The 18,009-nt window shown below is 39.0% G+C and overlaps 1 protein-coding gene and 1 pseudogene across 1 annotated transcript; one reads left to right on the forward strand and one right to left on the reverse strand.

The window, feature by feature from the left end:
* Nucleotides 1–827: 827 nt before the first annotated feature.
* Nucleotides 828–4,713, forward strand: LOC144642555 (uncharacterized). The gene has a single exon (XM_078501528.1). It carries the CDS (start codon nt 835–837, stop codon nt 3,922–3,924), a length of 3,090 nt encoding a protein of 1,029 aa, XP_078357654.1. The 5' UTR covers nt 828–834; the 3' UTR covers nt 3,925–4,713.
* Nucleotides 4,714–6,803: 2,090 nt separating this feature from the next.
* LOC144642635 (uncharacterized) lies at nt 6,804–12,771 on the reverse strand (annotated as a pseudogene).
* Between the last annotated feature and the right edge of the window lie 5,238 nt (nt 12,772–18,009).

Raw genomic sequence — 18,009 nt, forward strand, 5'->3', positions numbered from 1 at the left:
TTATGCAGGGTGGCCCATTCAGCACAGTGGCTGGTCTCCAGAGGGGCCCTGCTAAATACAATTTCTAAAAATATAAAATATCTAATTGTTTAAAATAGTTATAAAAATAGAGTTTAAAGCTAATGTTTTTAAGAGTCGTAAAGAATTCGATTAGTGATGGTACCATACCCACTATGGTTTTCAGAGATTTAATTGATTAGTTAAGAAGCTAAGCCAAGGTAAAGGTGAACCATGTTCACTTTAGTGAACTCTAACAATGTCAAAACAATTCGACCCAAACTTTATCAAAAGCCACTCGCAGCTGCGCCGCTCGTTGTCGCGGCTTCGCCGCTTGCTTGTGCGCGCTTTAAATCCCAACAATACCGCCAGCTACGCAGGCTACTCCCGGAAGGTTTATCTTTTGATATTCAGTAAATCTAAACCGCCTTTTATTTGCAATTGTGACTTCCTGGTCACATTTCAAAACGAACAACTTATTCTCTGTTTAAGGTTATTTCAAATAGATATACTTAAAAGTATATCTATTTTATACAAGTATATCTATTTTATACAATAATTGGTTCTTACTTATGATCTAGGAGAAAATCGATTTAATCATATGTAAGAGTCATAAGTAAGTCATTTTGTAAGGCATAAGTAAGAAACACAGTCAAGCAACAACAGATACGAAACAAACCTTTTTACTTTCCATATTACGTACTTTTTTAGAATGTAGTTTGTCGATTATTCCGTATGCACGCATTGCGGGCGTAGGGATAAAAAGCCCTTCTCACCCTCGCTGGGAGAAAACCAGACAGTCACGTGCAAGACTGGGAGCTGTCTGGGGAAAGGATAATGGATTGCTTGAAGGAGCTATTTTCTTCGAGGTATTTCAGTTCTTTTGGCTATATTGTAGCCCTTTCTTACCTTCCAGCTTTAGTAGTATTTGCTGGATACACAGGGCAGCTAAGAACCAGCGAACGTCGAACATTTCGCTGCCCGTCTTCCCCCGATTCTCGTGACGACTGTTTGGTGAAATATGACGAGCAGTTCAACTCTCCTTTTCCACTCTATGGATTTGTCCTTCTGTGTTTTGTTCCTCAGTTGGCTGTGTGCATCGCTTACTCCTGGTGCTTTGTTAAATCGCGGGTTGATGAGCTGGAAGCCGCCTTGAAAGCAGATCCAGAAAACCCTCGGCGCCGACCAACAGTGCCAACTCGTCGAGTGTTTTATTCCTACTTTTTTCATCTTCTTGTGCGACTCGTTTTAGGAATTTTGTTTACACTGTTACAGAACTTCGTGCTTTATTCACAAGGCTTTCCTACGGAATTCGTCTGCGCTTCTCCAACCGTAAATCCCACATTAAATTCCACGGTATTGAATACGACAAAAGATTATGCCTCAGATATTAACTGTGACAATTCTGTTGGATCTGACAATGCTGTCTGCGCGAAGGGAATTTGGATAGTGAACATTCTGCTTGCATTTCTCGTGTTTGTGGAGTTGTTTTATCTTTTAGTGCGGGCAAAACGAAGCGAACAGTTCACCTTCGACTCCGAATTTTGTCAAAAGTACTTTTTCAACAAGAGTGGAACTCCAGTCACGCTCCACGAGACCACATTACGAATGAAAGGACGAATTCGCAAAGAAACGGAACTTCTAGAACCTTTGATTGCTCAACCCGAAACCAACAGGCTTTTGGACGACATGTTTGTCGATCTTGTCATTTACACGGGAAGAGCGGAACACGAGTTTGACGACTTGCTAAAAAGACACGAAATATTTGACATCTATTTAAAGCCTCAGCATGGAGCAGTACCCATAGAGAAACTTGACGAGTTATTTCTTCCCAACAAGGATACCCAAGATCCTCGAAAGATTCTCATTGTTGGCCGTCCGGGTATCGGAAAGTCTTTACTGTGTACGAAACTGTGGCGTGACTGGAGCAAGGGTTGTCTTTTCCGTGACAGCAGCAAAAGCTTCGAAAATATGTTCTTGTTTCAGTTCAGGTGGTTCAATACTGATACAACAGAGAAGATATCTCTTAAACAACTAGTGAGTCTTTTATGTCCAGAAGGAAGCATTGACGATGAGGTGTTCCAGTACATGTTGGACAACCCAGAGAAAGTACTTCTTATATTTGATGGTTTGGATGAATTCAAGCACCATGAAAACTGTTTGGAGGATGAGCAGGCACAAGGTGGAAATAGTTCAACAGAGACAATGCCATTCTCTGCATTGTATGTGAAATTAGTAAAAGGCAACCAGCTTCCTGAGGCCACAGTTGTGACAACTTGTAGACCCAATGTGGTGCAGAGTGTTGCAGGTCTCCAATTTGACAGGCAGGTGGAGATAATGGGTTTTACACCAGAGAAAGTAGAGGAATATGTTCACAAATTTTGTGCAAATGACACAGCAACAGTGAACAGAATATGGGGACATATCAGCAGCAACTTAGAACTGCTGTCTTTGTGTTACATTCCAGTAAACAGTTTCATTGTTTGTTCCCTTTTGGAAAAGTTGATTACACTCCATAAACAGGAAACAGCAATTACTTTACCAACAACTTCAACACAGGTTTATGAAGGAGCTCTGAGATTGTTTATCTTCAAGCATCACCCAGAATTTAAGGGTAAACCATTAACGAAAGATTACCTTATGGGGAATGTTGGTTTCACAGATTCCATAGAAAAAACTTTAAGCCAAGCAGGGTCACTGGCCAAAACAGGAATTGAAGAAAGGCGACTGGTGTTTGATTCAATGGAGGTGCAAGCAATAGGAAACTGTGGCTTGTTCAACCATATGCCAGAAAGTGAAATTTCGCCTTTCAGATTTAATTCTCATTTCTGCTTCATTCATTTGACTCTTCAAGAGTTGCTTGCTGCCAGAGAAATTGCAAAGATGGACCCCAGTAACCTCAGTGATTTCATCGCCTCAAATGCATCAGATCCAAAATGGCATATGGTGATTCAGTTTGTGGCAGGTCTGCTCCGTGGCCAGGAAAACGAAGCAGTTAACATTTTTGTCAACCTCCTTTGTGACTCTTTGAAAAATCGTACAGAATGGAAGGCTCTTCTCATGATGAGGTGTTTGTATGAGTACAATGATGAAGCTACAGTGATGAAAGCAGCCTCTGGACTACAGAAGAGCAGTGAGTTTAGTAACAGAGTAGATCTGTCTGGTTCTCAAGTAACACCTGTTGACTGCATGGCAATTGCATTTTTTATAAAACATCTTAAATTCTCTATGTTGAACCTTGGTGAAAACTTTGTATCAGACCAAGGTGTATCACACCTCTGTGATGCACTAAAACATGTAAATTGTGAACTCACTCAGTTGGACCTTATGTCAAATGCTATAACAGACCAAGGTGTATCACACCTTTGCGATGCACTTAAACATGTTAATTGTAAACTCACTAAGTTGGACCTTACACAAAATAATATAACAGACCAAGGTGTATCACACCTGTGTGATGCACTGAAAGATGTAAATTGTAAACTCACTGAGTTGAGCCTGAGTAGTACTGATATAACAGACCAAGGTGTATCACAGCTGTGTGATGCGCTGAAAGATGTAAATTTTAACCTCACTGCATTGGACCTTACTAATAACAATATAACAGACCAAGGTGTATCACACCTGTGCAGTGCACTAAAACACATAAATTGTAAACTCACTGAGTTGGACCTTGTGTCTAATGCAATAACGGACCATGGTGTATTGCACCTGTGTGATGCACTTAACCATGTTAATTGTAACCTCACTAAGTTGTACCTAAGTTATAACAATATAACAGACCAAGGTGTAACACACCTGTGTGATGCTCTAAAAGATGTAGATAGTTGTAAACTCAATGAGTTACACCTTCAAGGCAACAATATAACAGACCAGGGTGTAGCATGCCTGTGTGATGCACTAAAGGATGTTATTTGTAAGTTGTAGACCTTGTATAAACTCACTAAGTTAAAGCTTAGGATGAAAAAATGGTAGACCAAGGTGTATAACACCTTAGTCTACGATTATGCAGTAGATTCAAGACTCACTAAGTTGAACCTAGGTGTAGTAGCACAAATGTGACTGCATGTCTGATGTAATAAAAGCAGCGGAGTTTTGTGCGGGTCCTAGAAAACCTGGAAAGTCCTAGAATTTTATTGTGGCACTTTCCATGAATGGAAAGTCCTGGAAAAAGACTACCAGTCCTGGAAAGTTCTGGAAATCTGTTAAACTCAAGTAACAACTGAATTCTCAGAACTAACATTATAAGAAATGTATGGCAGACAGTAAGGAGAAATAATATTGAGATCTTGGGAGCCAAAGGGCTATTGTGAATTCTGGAGTCTTGGAAAGATCAACCTGTCAGTCGCCTGGAAAAGTTCCTAGAAAATTGTTTGTGAAAAAGGGTACGAACCCTGTAAAAGATCTAAATAAGCATGTCAGCTGTACTCTTGTTTAGTTGGACCTTAGTGGCAACATTACAGTTGATTTCAACTTATTTTGATTGTGCCACACTTGCGAACACCTGTGCCCTGCACTTAAACATGTTAACTAATTAGACTTTAGCGGTAACATAACAGTCAAGAGTTTCAAATTATGTCATGTGACCAGAACAGAAAAAACCCTAACCTCAAAAATATGGTATGTAGATTGGAACTCGTAAATCTGTGCCAATAGATAAAGAACAGACACATGCTTAATGTGACATACCACTTTTATAAAATTGCATAATTCATTCATTACAAAAGTTGTGATCTAATAATAAACACCTATATTTACAGACTTTCTTCAGAAGCATTTCTTTTTTGAGTGTAAATGTCAATTGCTTATGTCAGATTATAAAGAAGCAATGTTATCTCAGATCTGTAAAAACAATCGGAAGGCCATCTCCTTTCCTCTGGGTTTTAGGGATTTTAAATTCTAACTCACAGTTTGAGACTGGCACTAGTTGCGGATGGGCAATAAAAAAATTTCAAAATAGTTGTTCCCCCAGATCATGCTTATGTTGGAAAGTCTCATTCCATATGGCAGTTGATATATCGTCCAATTGTCGGGGATATATTGATAGTCGGTAAACACTATGGGCAATACTCGGTCGATATATTGGTCGATTGTTACCCGAGTGTCGGTAGACTATCGACTGTTACAAATCCATGACTCAGTGTTCCTTTGTAGGAGGTGTTCCCTTACTGTGGGTTACAAATGAAGTGTTTGTATGTGACCAGGACCATGCCTCAGTGTTCCCTTATGGGAGGTGTTCCCTTACTGTAGGTTACAAATGTATTGTTTGTGTGTGTCCAGGACCATGACTCAGTGTTCCCTTATGGGAGGTGTCCCCTTTAACTGTAGGTAACAAATAAAGTGTTTGTGTGTGACCAGGACCATGACTCAATGTTCCCTTATGGGAGGTGTTCCCTTATTGTAGGTTACAAATGTAGTGTTTGTGTATGACCAGGACCACGACTCAGTGTTTCCTTATGGGAGGTGTCCCCTTTAACTGTAGGTAACAAATAAAGTGTTTGTGTGTGACCAGGACCATGACTCAATGTTCCCTTATGGGAGGTGTTCCCTTATTGTAGGTTACAAATGTAGGTTTGTGTATGACCAGGACCACGACTCAGTGTTTCCTTATGGGAGGTGTCCCCTTTAACTGTAGGTAACAAATAAAGTGTTTGTGTGTGACCAGGACCATGACTCAATGTTCCCTTATGGGAGGTGTTCCCTTATTGTAGGTTACAAAATTATGTAGGTTTGTGTATGACCAGGACCATGCCTCAGTGTTTCCTTATGGGAGGTGTCCCCTTACTGTAGGTTACAAATGTAGTGTTTGTGTGTGACCAGGACCATGACTCAGTGTTCTCTTATTATGGATTATGGGAGGTGTTTCCTTACTGTAGGTTACACAGGTCCCTGGACAAACAAAAACAATTCATTTGTATTAAAACCAACAATATTAAGGATCAAGCATCTTCTATAAGAGAGGGAGGTACAATGGCTAAATGGGTAGTGCACTAAACTTCGGATCAAGTGGTCTGGGTTGGATCCCTGGTTGGGGTGGTTGTGTTGTATTGTAAGACACTTTACTCTCATAGTGCCCCTCACCTGGGTGGAGAGGGGCACTATGAGAGTAAAGTGTACAATACAACATAACAAGCGACATAATGTTGAGGGGAAAACGCTATGGTGGACTAGCATGCCGTCTGGGGGACTACAGAAACTGGGATAAGCTCTGGCCGTATGGGCCACTGGGATTGGACCAGGGGGGAGGGTGCACCCTGTATATTTTTGGGTTGTTGGATTGTGCCACTGGGAATTTGAAGCCCTTGCCCTATACCAGACCATCTTCAGCTGATTTTTGCAACCCTATACCAGACTAGACACCGTAAATCCCTACTTCCTACTAGAACTGTTTTACTATCAGTGTTTTAATGGAAAACCATCTGTCATCAACAATGCCCGCGATTATTTTATTTACATTTAGGAAAGCCTCTTTCTTTTCTGAGTTTCTATTCATATTCTGGACTAAATTTGTCATAACACAGATCAGTTTTCTGGCAAATGCTACCCTTTTCTAGAACAAAACTTTCTGATTTCTATACCCTATCCCAGACTAAACTGCTTGAAAACCATACCCTTCCCAGCGGCACATACCTATATAGCTCATATAAGGGAGTGTCCCCCCCCCCGGGGCTTGGACGCAGGCTTTATGCTCCTTCCTATAAGAGAACAGTTAGTCATGGTTGTGCCTCACAAAATGTTCAAAATCCCACATTTGTAACCTGCAGTCCAGGTGTTTTCACCAATAAATGCACAGAACTAGCCATCAATCAGATATTTTCATAATATTTATTACTGAAAAGATCACTTCATTCTTTGTTACAGGTTAAATAGTTGTTAATAACAAAAGCTAAGCCTAACTATATTTACATATTTTTAAACAACTATCAACATTACTATTATGATACATGTGGTATAATTTGTAGCTGATTACATATTTTACAAACAAAAAAGTGACTGAACTAAGTTAAACCTAGCCGACTGCATATTTTTCTGAAATGTGCAATTCCAGAAAATATCAATATACTAAACTGAATGCAATTTAAAATTTTTGAGAGGGCGGAGGTCTCAAAAACTAAAATTTTTCAAGTAAAGTATGAAGGTAAACTGGAAATTATTTACCTCAGGGTTCAAATTCAAAAACCCTTCTTTATTGGGGAGCGAGGGGTATGGAACAACACAAGACTAATAACACTCAGCTTATGGTACTGTTGCACAACAAACAATCTTGTTACAACTAAGATTAATCAACAATGAAACTTTTGTTATTTATTAACTTAATACTGACAGACAAGCTTTACATCTTTTTTTAGTGGTCTGTTATTCAGTTGAGACTAAGGCCTGACTCAGTGAGTTAACAATGTGTTGTTCCATAATATAACCATACCACTCCAATAGAAGGTTTTCGGTTTGAATCCCCCAGCCCCCCTGGAAATTCCAGTTAAGCCCTACACTTTCGATTAAAAATTTTGGCTTACAGGACCCACTACCCACTTGGAATTTCCAATACACCGAATGCAAATATGACGACCTTCCATAAGGTGGGTTATGGATATTTTTTGGAACTGCACAATTAAAATGGCTGTGATACTGATATTACAATATTTTTCAAACCAGTGAGTTTACAAATTATTGATATCTTTTAGTACTCCACACTGGGTGTGGTGGTGTGATACACTATGAGATTTAACAAAGTGACAGCATTACATTTTATTGCCTCACACAGGTTGGAATCACGCCACTTAATCCTACGTACAGCGTAGTTTACAAGTAACAAAATCACATCGGTGTAATACACCTTCACCTACTCCCCCCAACATTTGAGTGGCCTCACAGGTTTCATCTTTTATGGAATCCCACAGGTGTTTTAGACCTTGGTCTGTTTCAATTTCTACACTAAGGTGCAGAGTGAGTTTACAATGAACATCTTTTAATGCACACAACAAGTCTGCTGCACCTTGTTCTGTCATTATGCTCCCTTGGATATCCAGTTTTAATGCAGTATAAGTTTACAATTTACATCTTTTAGTGCATAGTACAGGTGTGACACACCTTGGTCTGTTATATTGTTACCAGCAAGGTTCAACTCAGTGAGTTTACAATTTACATCTTTTAGTGCATCACACAGGTGTGATACACATTGGTCTGTTAGATTGTTACTAGCAAGGTTCAACACGGTGAGTTTACAATTTACATGTTTTAGTGCATCACACAGGTGTGACACACCTTGGTCTGTTAGATTGTTATTATCAAGGTTCAACACGGTGAGTTTACAATTTACATCTTTCAGTGCATCACAAAAGTATGATACACCTTGGTCTGTTAGATTGTTACCAACAAGGTTCAACACAGAGAGTTTACAATCTACATCTTTCAGTGCATCACAAAAGTATGATACACCTTGGTCTGTTAGATTGTTTCCAGCAAGTGTCAACACAATGAGTTTACAATTGTGTGGTTCCAGAAAATATCCATACCCCCACCACGGAGGAAATTGGAAATTCCAGGGGGGTGGGGGGGTCAAGGGCCCAGGAAATTCCGAAGAGGAGGGGGGGTTGCCAGTGGAATAATGTTTCCAGACGGTCAAGTTTGATGCAGTGCAAACTAGTTTCAAAAATCGTTTCTTACCTACTCTACAAGTGTTTTACATAGCAAAAATAGCACTCTGGGTTCTTGATTCACAATCGCTTTACATTTAAAACGGGTTTTCTTTCTCCTGAAAGCACACTGTAAGCAAATAATTTCACTGAAATCCTCCATGTTCGTTCGTCCGCCATTACTTGTTATCAGTCCCCCGAAACTTGTCACGTGGTTTGACCGAAAGGCACTGGTGTCAAGGGTTGCTTGTTTCACGTTCGATCGAAGGAAAATCGTCCTTGTTTGTGAAAAGTTTCATGTTTATTAGCGATGAAAATAGTGTAATGATGTCAGAAACTCGAGATTAACATGGTTTTGTTATTTCTGGCTATTTGTTTGTAATTTTCCTGTTAAATTTTGCTTTCTCAGCGAGCATTAGCGATTTTGCGATCGCGTTTACGCTGAATGTTTATGGTTTATATCAACACTTCAAATCCGTGTTCTGATACATTTTAATAGCGGTTTTCTAAAGCGATTGGAATGAAAAGGGATGGATGGTTATACAACAAGGTAATTTGACAAGTGACTACCAGATATTTTGTTTGTTTACTTTTGAGGAAATTTCTTATTTTGTCTTCAGCAGTACATGTAACGTATGTATCGTTCTAACATATCTTCCCGTTCCGATCGATCAGTTATACACTGTAACTGTTTACAAGAGAGGTGGCCTAAAATTTATAGCATTGTACAATTTATCTTTTTTTCCAGAGGGGCTGGGGGGTACGGGGGGTCTTACGTGAAATACCCTCCGTGGTGGGGGTATGGATATTTTCTGGAACCACACATTTACATCTTTTAGTGCATCACACAGGTGTGATACACCTTGGTCTGTTAGATTGTTTCCAGCAAGTGTCAACACAATGAGTTTACAATTTACATCTTTTAGTGCATCACACAGGTGTGACACACCTTGGTCTGTTATTTTGTTACTATCAAGGTTCAACACAGTGAGTTTACAATTTACATCTTTTAGTGCACCACACAGGTGTGATACACCTTGGTCTGCTATACTGGTTTTAGTCAGGTCCAACTCAGTGAGTTTACAATTTACATCTTTCAGTGCATCACACAAGTATGACACACCTTGGTCTGTTATATTGTTAGCACTCAGGTCCAACTTAGTGAGTTTACAATTCATATCTTTTAGTGCATCACACAGGTGTGATACACCTTGGTCTGTTAGATTGTTATAACTCAGGTCTAACTTAGTGAGTTTACAATTTACATCTTTTAGTGCATCACACAGGTGTGATACACCTTGGTCTGTTAGATTGTTATAACTCAGGTCCAACTTAGTGAGTTTACAATTTACATCTTTTAGTGCATCACACAGGTGTGATACACCTTGGTCTGTTATATCGCAATTGGTAGCACTCAGGTCCAACCTAGTGAGTTTACAATTTTCATCTTTTAGTGCATCACACAGGTGTGATACACCGCGGTCTGTTATATTGTTAGCACTCAGGTCCAACTTAGTGAGTTTACAATTTACATCTTTTAGTGCATCACACAGGTGTGATACACCTTGGTACGTTATATTATTAAAATGAAGGTTCAATTCAGTGAGTTTACAATTTTCATCTTTTAGTGCATCACACAGGTGTGATACACCTTGGTCTGTTATATTGTTATTAAACAGGTTCAATTCAGTGAGTTCATGCAGGTGCTTTAAAAAAAATGCAATTGCCATGCAGTCAACAGGTGTTACTTCACAGTAAGACAAATCTATTCTGTTCATAAACTTACTGTTCTTCTGTAGTTCAGAAGCTGCCTTCTTCACCAGAGTTTCATTATTGTTCTCATGCAAACACTTAATAATGAGAAGAACCTTCTGTTTTGTTTCATTATTCAGTTCAGGCTCTTCTGTCAAAGAATCACAAAGAAGGCTGACAAAACTGTTTACTGCTTCATTTTGCTGGCCACTGAGCAGACCTGCCACAAACTGAATCACCATGTGCCACTTTGGATCTGAAGCATTTGCGGCAATGAAATGACTGAGATCACTGGGGTCCATCTTTGCAATTTCTCTGGCAGCAAGCAACTCTTGGAGAGTCAAATGAATGAAGCAGAAATGGGAGTTGAATCTAAAAGCAGAGATCTGACTGTCTGGCATACGGTTAAACAAGCCACAGTTTTCTACTCCTCTCACCTCCATTGAATTAAACACCAGCCGCCTTTCTTTAATTCCTGTTTTGGCCAATGATCCTACTTGGCTTAAAGTTTCTTCTATAGGATCTGTGAAGCCAGCATTTCCTATAAGGTAATCCACTGTCAATGGTTTACCCTTGAATTCTGGGTGATGCTTGAAGATGAACAATCTCAGGGCTCCTTCGTAAATCTCTGTTGAAGTTGTTGGAAAGGTATTTCCTGAATTCTGGTCTTGGAGTTTGATCAACTGTTCCAAAAATGAACAAACAATAAAACTGTTCACTGGAATGTAACACAAAGACAACAGTTCTAAGTTGCTGCTGATATGTCCCCATATTCTGTTTACTGTTGCTGCATCATGTGCACAAAATTTGTAAACATATTCCTCAACTTTCTCTGATGTAAATCCCATTATTTCCACTGTCCTGTCAAATTTAAGGCCTGCAATGCTCTGCACCACATTGGATCTACAAGTAGTCACAACTGTGGCCCCAGGAAGCTGTTTTCCTTTGACTAATTTCACATACAATGCAGAGAATGGCATAACAGCTGTTGGACTATCTGCAACTTGTGCCTGCTCATCCTCCAAACAGCTTTCATGGTCCTTGAATTCATCCAAACCGTCAAATACAAGAAGTACTTTCTCTGGGTTGTCTAACATGTACTGGAACACCTCATTGTCGATTCTTACTTCTGGACATATATCACTCAATAGTTGTTTAAGAGATATCTTCTCTGTTGTCTCAGCATTGAACCATCTGAACTGACACAAGAACATCAATTTAAAGCTTTTGCTCTTGTCACGCAACAGATCACCCTTGCTCCAGTCACGCGACAGTCTGGCACACAGTTTAGACTTCCCGATCCCCGGACAGCCGACAAAGAGAATCTTGCTAGGATATTCGTCTTTGGTATCTTTGTTGGGAAGAAACAAGTCGTCAAGTTTCTTGATGAGCACTGCTTCATCCTTGGGCTTCAAATACGTGTCAAGTATTTCATGTCTCGTCAAGTTGTCAAACTTGTGTTTCGCTCGCCCTTTAAATATAACAAGATCAACAAAAATGTCATCCAAAAGTCTTTCCTTTGGTTCCTCATTTCTGTCAATCAATGGTTCCAGATATTCCGTTTCTTTTAAAATTCGTTCTTTCATTCGCAATGCGGTATCGTGGAGCATGACTGGAGTTCCACTCTTGCTGAAGAAGTACTTTTGACAAAATTCGGCGTCGAAGGTGAACTGTTCGCTTCGTTTTGCTCGCACTAGAAGATAAAGCAACTCTACAAATACGAGAAATGCAAGCAAAATGTTCACTATCCAAATTCCCCACGCACAGCTAGCATTGTCAGATCCAACAGGATTGATACAGTTAATAACTGAATCATCTTTAGTCACATTCAAAGCCGTGAAATTTACTGTGGGAATGGCGGTTGGAGAAACGCAGTTGAATTCTTTAGGAAAGTCTTCTGGATAAAACACAAAGTTCTGTAACAGTGTAAACAAAATCCCTAACACGAGTCGCACAAGCAGATGACGAAAGTAGAAATAAAACACTCGACGAGTTGTCACTCGTGGCAGGGGGCGAGGGTTTTCTGGATCAACTTTCAAGGCGGCTTCCAGCTCATCAACTCGCGATTTCACAAAGCACCAGGAGTAAGCGATGCACACAGCCAGCTGAGGAACAAAACACAGAAGGACAAATCCATAGAGTGGAAAAGGAGAGTTGTACTGCTCGTCATATTTCACCAAACAGTCGTCACGAGAATCAGGAGAAGATGGACAGCTAAATGATCGCCGTTCGCTGCTTCTCAGCTGCCCTGTGTATCCAGCAAATATTACTAAAGCTGGAAGGTTGAGAAACGCTACAACAAAGCCAAAAGAACTGAAGTACTTTGAAGAAAAAAGCTCCTTCAACGTTTCCATTTTCCTTCCACCATGGCGGAAAGGCGGAAATGACAGACAACTCCCAGTTTGCACGTGACCCGTCTGGTGTACTCCCGAGGGTGAGTGGGAAGGGCTTTTTTACTCCTGTGCCCGCAATGCGTGCAAACGGCATAAAAATATAACAGAAGCCTAATTTTGCGAACACTGCAAAAATTTAATTTTTTTCAGTTTGAGTGACCATTCATGACCCCTGTTAGTGTTTAGAGATTTCTAATTTCAATGTTTCAGAAGGTTTAAAAACGTAATACTTTGAGATTTTAAACCCAAGGACTGTGGTTTATATAAAAACAGTTTGGATGCAGGGGACCACGCAACGAAGAAAAAACTGCTTGGCTTGTCTGCTGCCGGATCAAGAAATGCTCGTACCAGACGTCACTCTAAGTGCTTATAAAACCAAATTAATTGCAAGGCTGGTACAACGGCAGGAGGGCAAGATTTATTGGCCAATATTTCAACTAGCAGAGCTAGTCTTCTTCAAGGCCGGTACAATAATTAGTAAATAAACCCCTTCAGGCGGCTGGTATATTGGAGGATAATGCCCGAGGCTGAAAGATTGTCGAAAAATGAACAGTTGGCCGAGAAGCGAAGCTTCGAGGGCAACTGTGAAATTTTGAGGACAATCTTTCAGCCTCGGGCATTATCCTCCAATATACCAGCCGCCTGAAGGGGTTTATTTACTAATTATTGTACCGGCCCTGAAGACGACTAGCTCTGCTAGTTGAAATATTGGCCAATAAATCTTGCCCTCCTGCCGTTGTACCAGCCTTGCATTCAATTTGGTGGTTTATATAATAGAAGGAAGGAAGGTTGGAGGGAAGATGTCCGGGCCTTGTTCACCTCTTGACGCGAAGAAATTTATTTTTGCTTGACTGGGGTTAGAAAGTAAATGACTAACTTGTTATTTTAGACTTTGACTGATAACAATTGCCAATTATAAATACACTTATAACCTTTAACAGAAAATAAATTGTTCGCTTTGAAATGTGGCCAGGAAGTCACAGTTGCAAACAAAAGGCGGTTTAGATTTACTGATTATCAAAAGATAAATCTGCCGGAAATAAAGAAAATATCTTCATGACAGTTTCATTTTGGCAGTTCGTTGTACAGATAAAGAGGTTGAATGCTGTTATAATTAAGGTGAATTAGAGTAATTTTCTGGGGTAAAAAGGGTATCTCTTAATACCACAGAAGAGAGGCAATTTGATTCCAGTTCCTTACTTTTAACTGCGGGCTCCTTTTTGAACAGAAAGAAATAAAAGAAACGAAACATAAAAAATTTGAAAGGAACTTCTCAATCCATGCATGCATTGTTAACTAACTTTCCCACATAACAACGTCAAACAAAATACAAAATACCAAGGGTAGTGCCCGTGTAATCCAGAAAATTTATTTTGTTTCCTTATTGTACGTTCCCCTTATAATGCACTGAACTTCTTAACTCTGCCTCAACATCACTCGGTTTCGTACATTAGATTAAAACAGAAATGTTCCATCCATTATTACAGCGACACTTTTCGAAATTGTTTATGTAAGGACATAATCCCTGACTGAGTTTCAGCCTCCTTGTTAAGATACCTAGCACGCACAGTTGGCGAGTTTTGTTCAGTCTGGGTCTGTGTTGACAAAGTTTGGATTCAATTGTTGAAGTTCACTAAAACGAACGTGTATCACCTTTACCTTGGTTCAGCCTCTTAACTAATCAGTTAAATCTCTGAAAACCACAGTGGGTATTGTACCATCACTAATTGAATTCTTCACTTTATCAGATATTTTATCAACGTTGATACAATTTATACTACAGTGATGTGGCCTTCTATTGTTTGCCTACAAAAAAATTAAACACACCGGACTTTTATCGCTAATCGGATAAATCTTGTATTTTGCTTGGAAATGTAAGTGGTTTTAGTTTATTTATCTTATTTTCAAGGTTCTTTGCCTACATTAACCCCCAACGGTGCTAAAAGTTAGAAATCGGTTGTAATTGACAAATAAACAATTACATGTAATTGATAAGTTGAAAGCAATACTTAAAAATCTACTGGTCAAAACATCAGGGATATTTCAGACTCGGAGTGTTTCAAAATGCGTCTTTAAATTACAAAGCAAAAAAAGGTTTCGCATAAGGTTCTTTCTGTTGTGACTGTTTATGTTAAACATTTAAAAAGATGCTTTTTGTTTAGAAAATTAAATTACTGTGAGTTCGCGATAACTTTTGTACACTTAGTGCCTCAAATTGTCAAAACCCTTTGCCAAGGAGTTTGTTTGGTACCGAAATATAAACTTTTCCTTTAATGATGCTTTTGATAAACGTGGCTCGGAAAATTAAATTTCGGATCACTTAACTTTGTACAAGAATTTGCTCCAAGTTACACACATTTGGCCGGGGTAGAATTTATCGGGACTGAATCAGTCAAAACATTTTTTCCTTTTGATCCGGAAAAGTCTTGTGTCTTAGCGACAACGAAGTAAAATTCACTGTTATAGCTCTACATATACAGTCATAAGAAAATTTTAGATGAATTATTTCCCATTAGATTTTTATAGGAACAAGCAAGTTTATTAATTAAATAATTTTATTGTCTTCTCTTTTTCTATAATCTACCGTCCATCATAAATGCGCTGTTCAACCTTACAAGCAATGTTTTATTGACAATGGCCTGTCCTTACAGTTTTGTTATGTCTTTATGAGTTCGCGAAACGAACTTTATTGCTAGAACGTGGTACTCTTTAAACATCACTGACAAATTCGTGAAAGCGTTTGCGACACACGTCACCAAACGCTATTCGTCCCCTATAGTTACAAAGCAGTAGTTAAATTGCTTTTAGTTTATTTATTTTACAAATGGTTCATTTAGGCAAGCCAAAGAAGCGTATTCAAGGCACTAATAGATGTTTCCTCCTAGATCTGATAAACAAATAAACATTAATGGTTATAAAAAATAAAAATGGCAATTTTTCAATTCTTTTCATAGTTTCGACAATGGTTGAAACTTATCTATTCGTGATAATTGAGGTTAGTTTATTTATCCAACTATAAGAGTCGTGTTCTCAAGACCTCCCAAAGCTAGATTTGATAAGGCACAATAATAAACATACATAATCAAAGCTTCTTCGGTAAACTTCTGTCTTGCTCGAAATCTCAAGATATTAATGATATCATGGCGTGGTTGTTATCTCTAGTGCTGATATGCGCGTTGTTACGAAATATCAGTGGGCTTTGAGGCATTAGATTAGTCCATGGCAAACAACCCCTTCGTTTGGTAGTTTCTGGAATAAAACCTTTTAGTTACACTCAAGAACCTTTCTCAGGCATTCACAATTTTGAATGGCAATATTAAAACAGCCTCGGAGTAACCTGCGAGGGGTTCGCGGGAGAAAGCGCGGACGTGTCTCCAGTCGCGAGTGTCTCGCGCGAAATTCGCGTTATCCTCGTGCACCACTGAAATTCCTGAATTGAAAATCGTCTGTATTTATTTTGATAGTCTTTTTCAAGATGCTTATAGGACTTTACATCCCCGAGGAATGAAGATCAAATTCATATTTTCGTAATACTTTAAGGGGTTTTCCTCAACTTTGAACAAGCGAAACAACACAAATGTCCAAAATTGAGGCGAAATGATGCACTGTATTCCATTTACTGTGAAGAAATGTTTAGAATGAGTGACACGCAAAGAGCTTTTGACTGGTTTTCTTCTGGCCGCACGCACGGGGTGGGATGTCAGTCAAGAGCACTCGACTGGCTTACAAAATATCCGAGCTTTACTTGGACCTCAAGTCCTTCATTGGTCTTAATTAAATTTCTTATCACTTCAGTTGCATAGTATATTCATTGACAAACTATCAATGAAACAGTGGCTAAATCTGGCTTAAATCTTTAATTCGATACAGTGAGTTGAAATATTGGCTAAAATGGAAAAAATGTTGGATTTTGTCACTCCCTTTGAAAAAGATAAATTCCTAAATATGGTCTATAAACACAGATATTTTTTATCAAAGTATTTTTCGCTGCTTTAGGAATAGGTCATTGCTTGAAGTAGCGACAATGTAATATTACATGAAATGTGTCATTCTAAAGTGTCTTTTGTGGCAAAACTAGTGAACTCTAGATCTTTCTTTGTAAAGCCTTCAATTTGTGTTCATTAATGTCTTAAACGGTTTAACACCCAGCTTATTGAGTCATGAGAGGGACTATGAAAATTTTGAGCTTAGACACAAGTATGTTATACTGGCGAGGCGGTGGTCTAATTCTGTTAAACGCTCGGTTGTGCCTGAGCTGAATTAGCAGGTCAAGTTTTTGTGCCTGTCCATAGAAGTTCTCGTATTGCTGTGTTCTTGGGCAGGACAAGCTATTTTTACAGTTAACTTTCATTTTTACAGTCAGGAGTATAATGGGTACATCCAAATTGCCGGGGCAACTAACAAAATACTGGATTTAACATTCCAGCTTTCTAGGATTCCATCCAAGAGCAGACAAACTTGAAAGAAACCCGGCAATCTGTATATTTAGAGACTCGCCGCATCATGGCACATATGGACATTGCTCTGCCCGCGTTTAAGAAAGCGCAAATCTTAGAAATTAACTGCTGACCATTATAAAGCCTTACTGAAATACCAAGACTGCAAGAAGCGAGTATAGCGTGTTTATTCTGACCTATTCTCGACAATTAAGGCTGAATTCTAAGAAGTAATGTCATTTTGAATGCATTGCTATAAAGGCCTCCAGCTATGTCTCTCTTATCTTTTCCTAAAACGGTTTTTAAAAAGTTGATTATCGCCTCAAGCGTTTCCTTTGTGAAACAAAAACGGCGAAGAGTGTGTGTATTGGTGAAGATAGATACTTTATGTCTCACGGCTTAAACTCATGAATCGAACCACCCATCCACCCAACTTGTAAAGCACTTGCATCTTATAAATCAGTTTGCGTTTTTGCTTAATTTTTGTCAACCATATGAGTTCATAAGATTGAAACTTCCTTTTAAAATATCAGTAGCTAATTTAAGTCTCAGCAAAACAGGAGTTAAATTCGTGCAAAATTTGTTATCAGCACTGCAGCTCACATACACTGTCAGACCATTTGACCTTATGCCTTTAGCTATTTTAAAGTGTGAGAAAATCCTAAAACGGGACAGATCATTTCCAGTCAAACAACGAAAGTATTAATATGATTTGGAGTTCGAAATGTCCTTAAATGGCCTAACTTTCCCTTGACCAAATTTGGTCCACCTTTATAGCTTATGAACAAAACAGGCGAT

Source organism: Oculina patagonica, chromosome 2 (genome assembly GCF_052425735.1).
Source record: "Oculina patagonica isolate OP01 chromosome 2, crgOcupat, whole genome shotgun sequence".
NCBI classification, from domain to species: domain Eukaryota; kingdom Metazoa; phylum Cnidaria; class Anthozoa; order Scleractinia; family Oculinidae; genus Oculina; species Oculina patagonica.

Coding starts and splice junctions, on each gene's coding strand:
- LOC144642555 (XM_078501528.1), top strand. CDS start 835: ATGGATTGCTTGAAGGAGCTATTTTCTTCGAGGTATTTCAGTTCTTTT.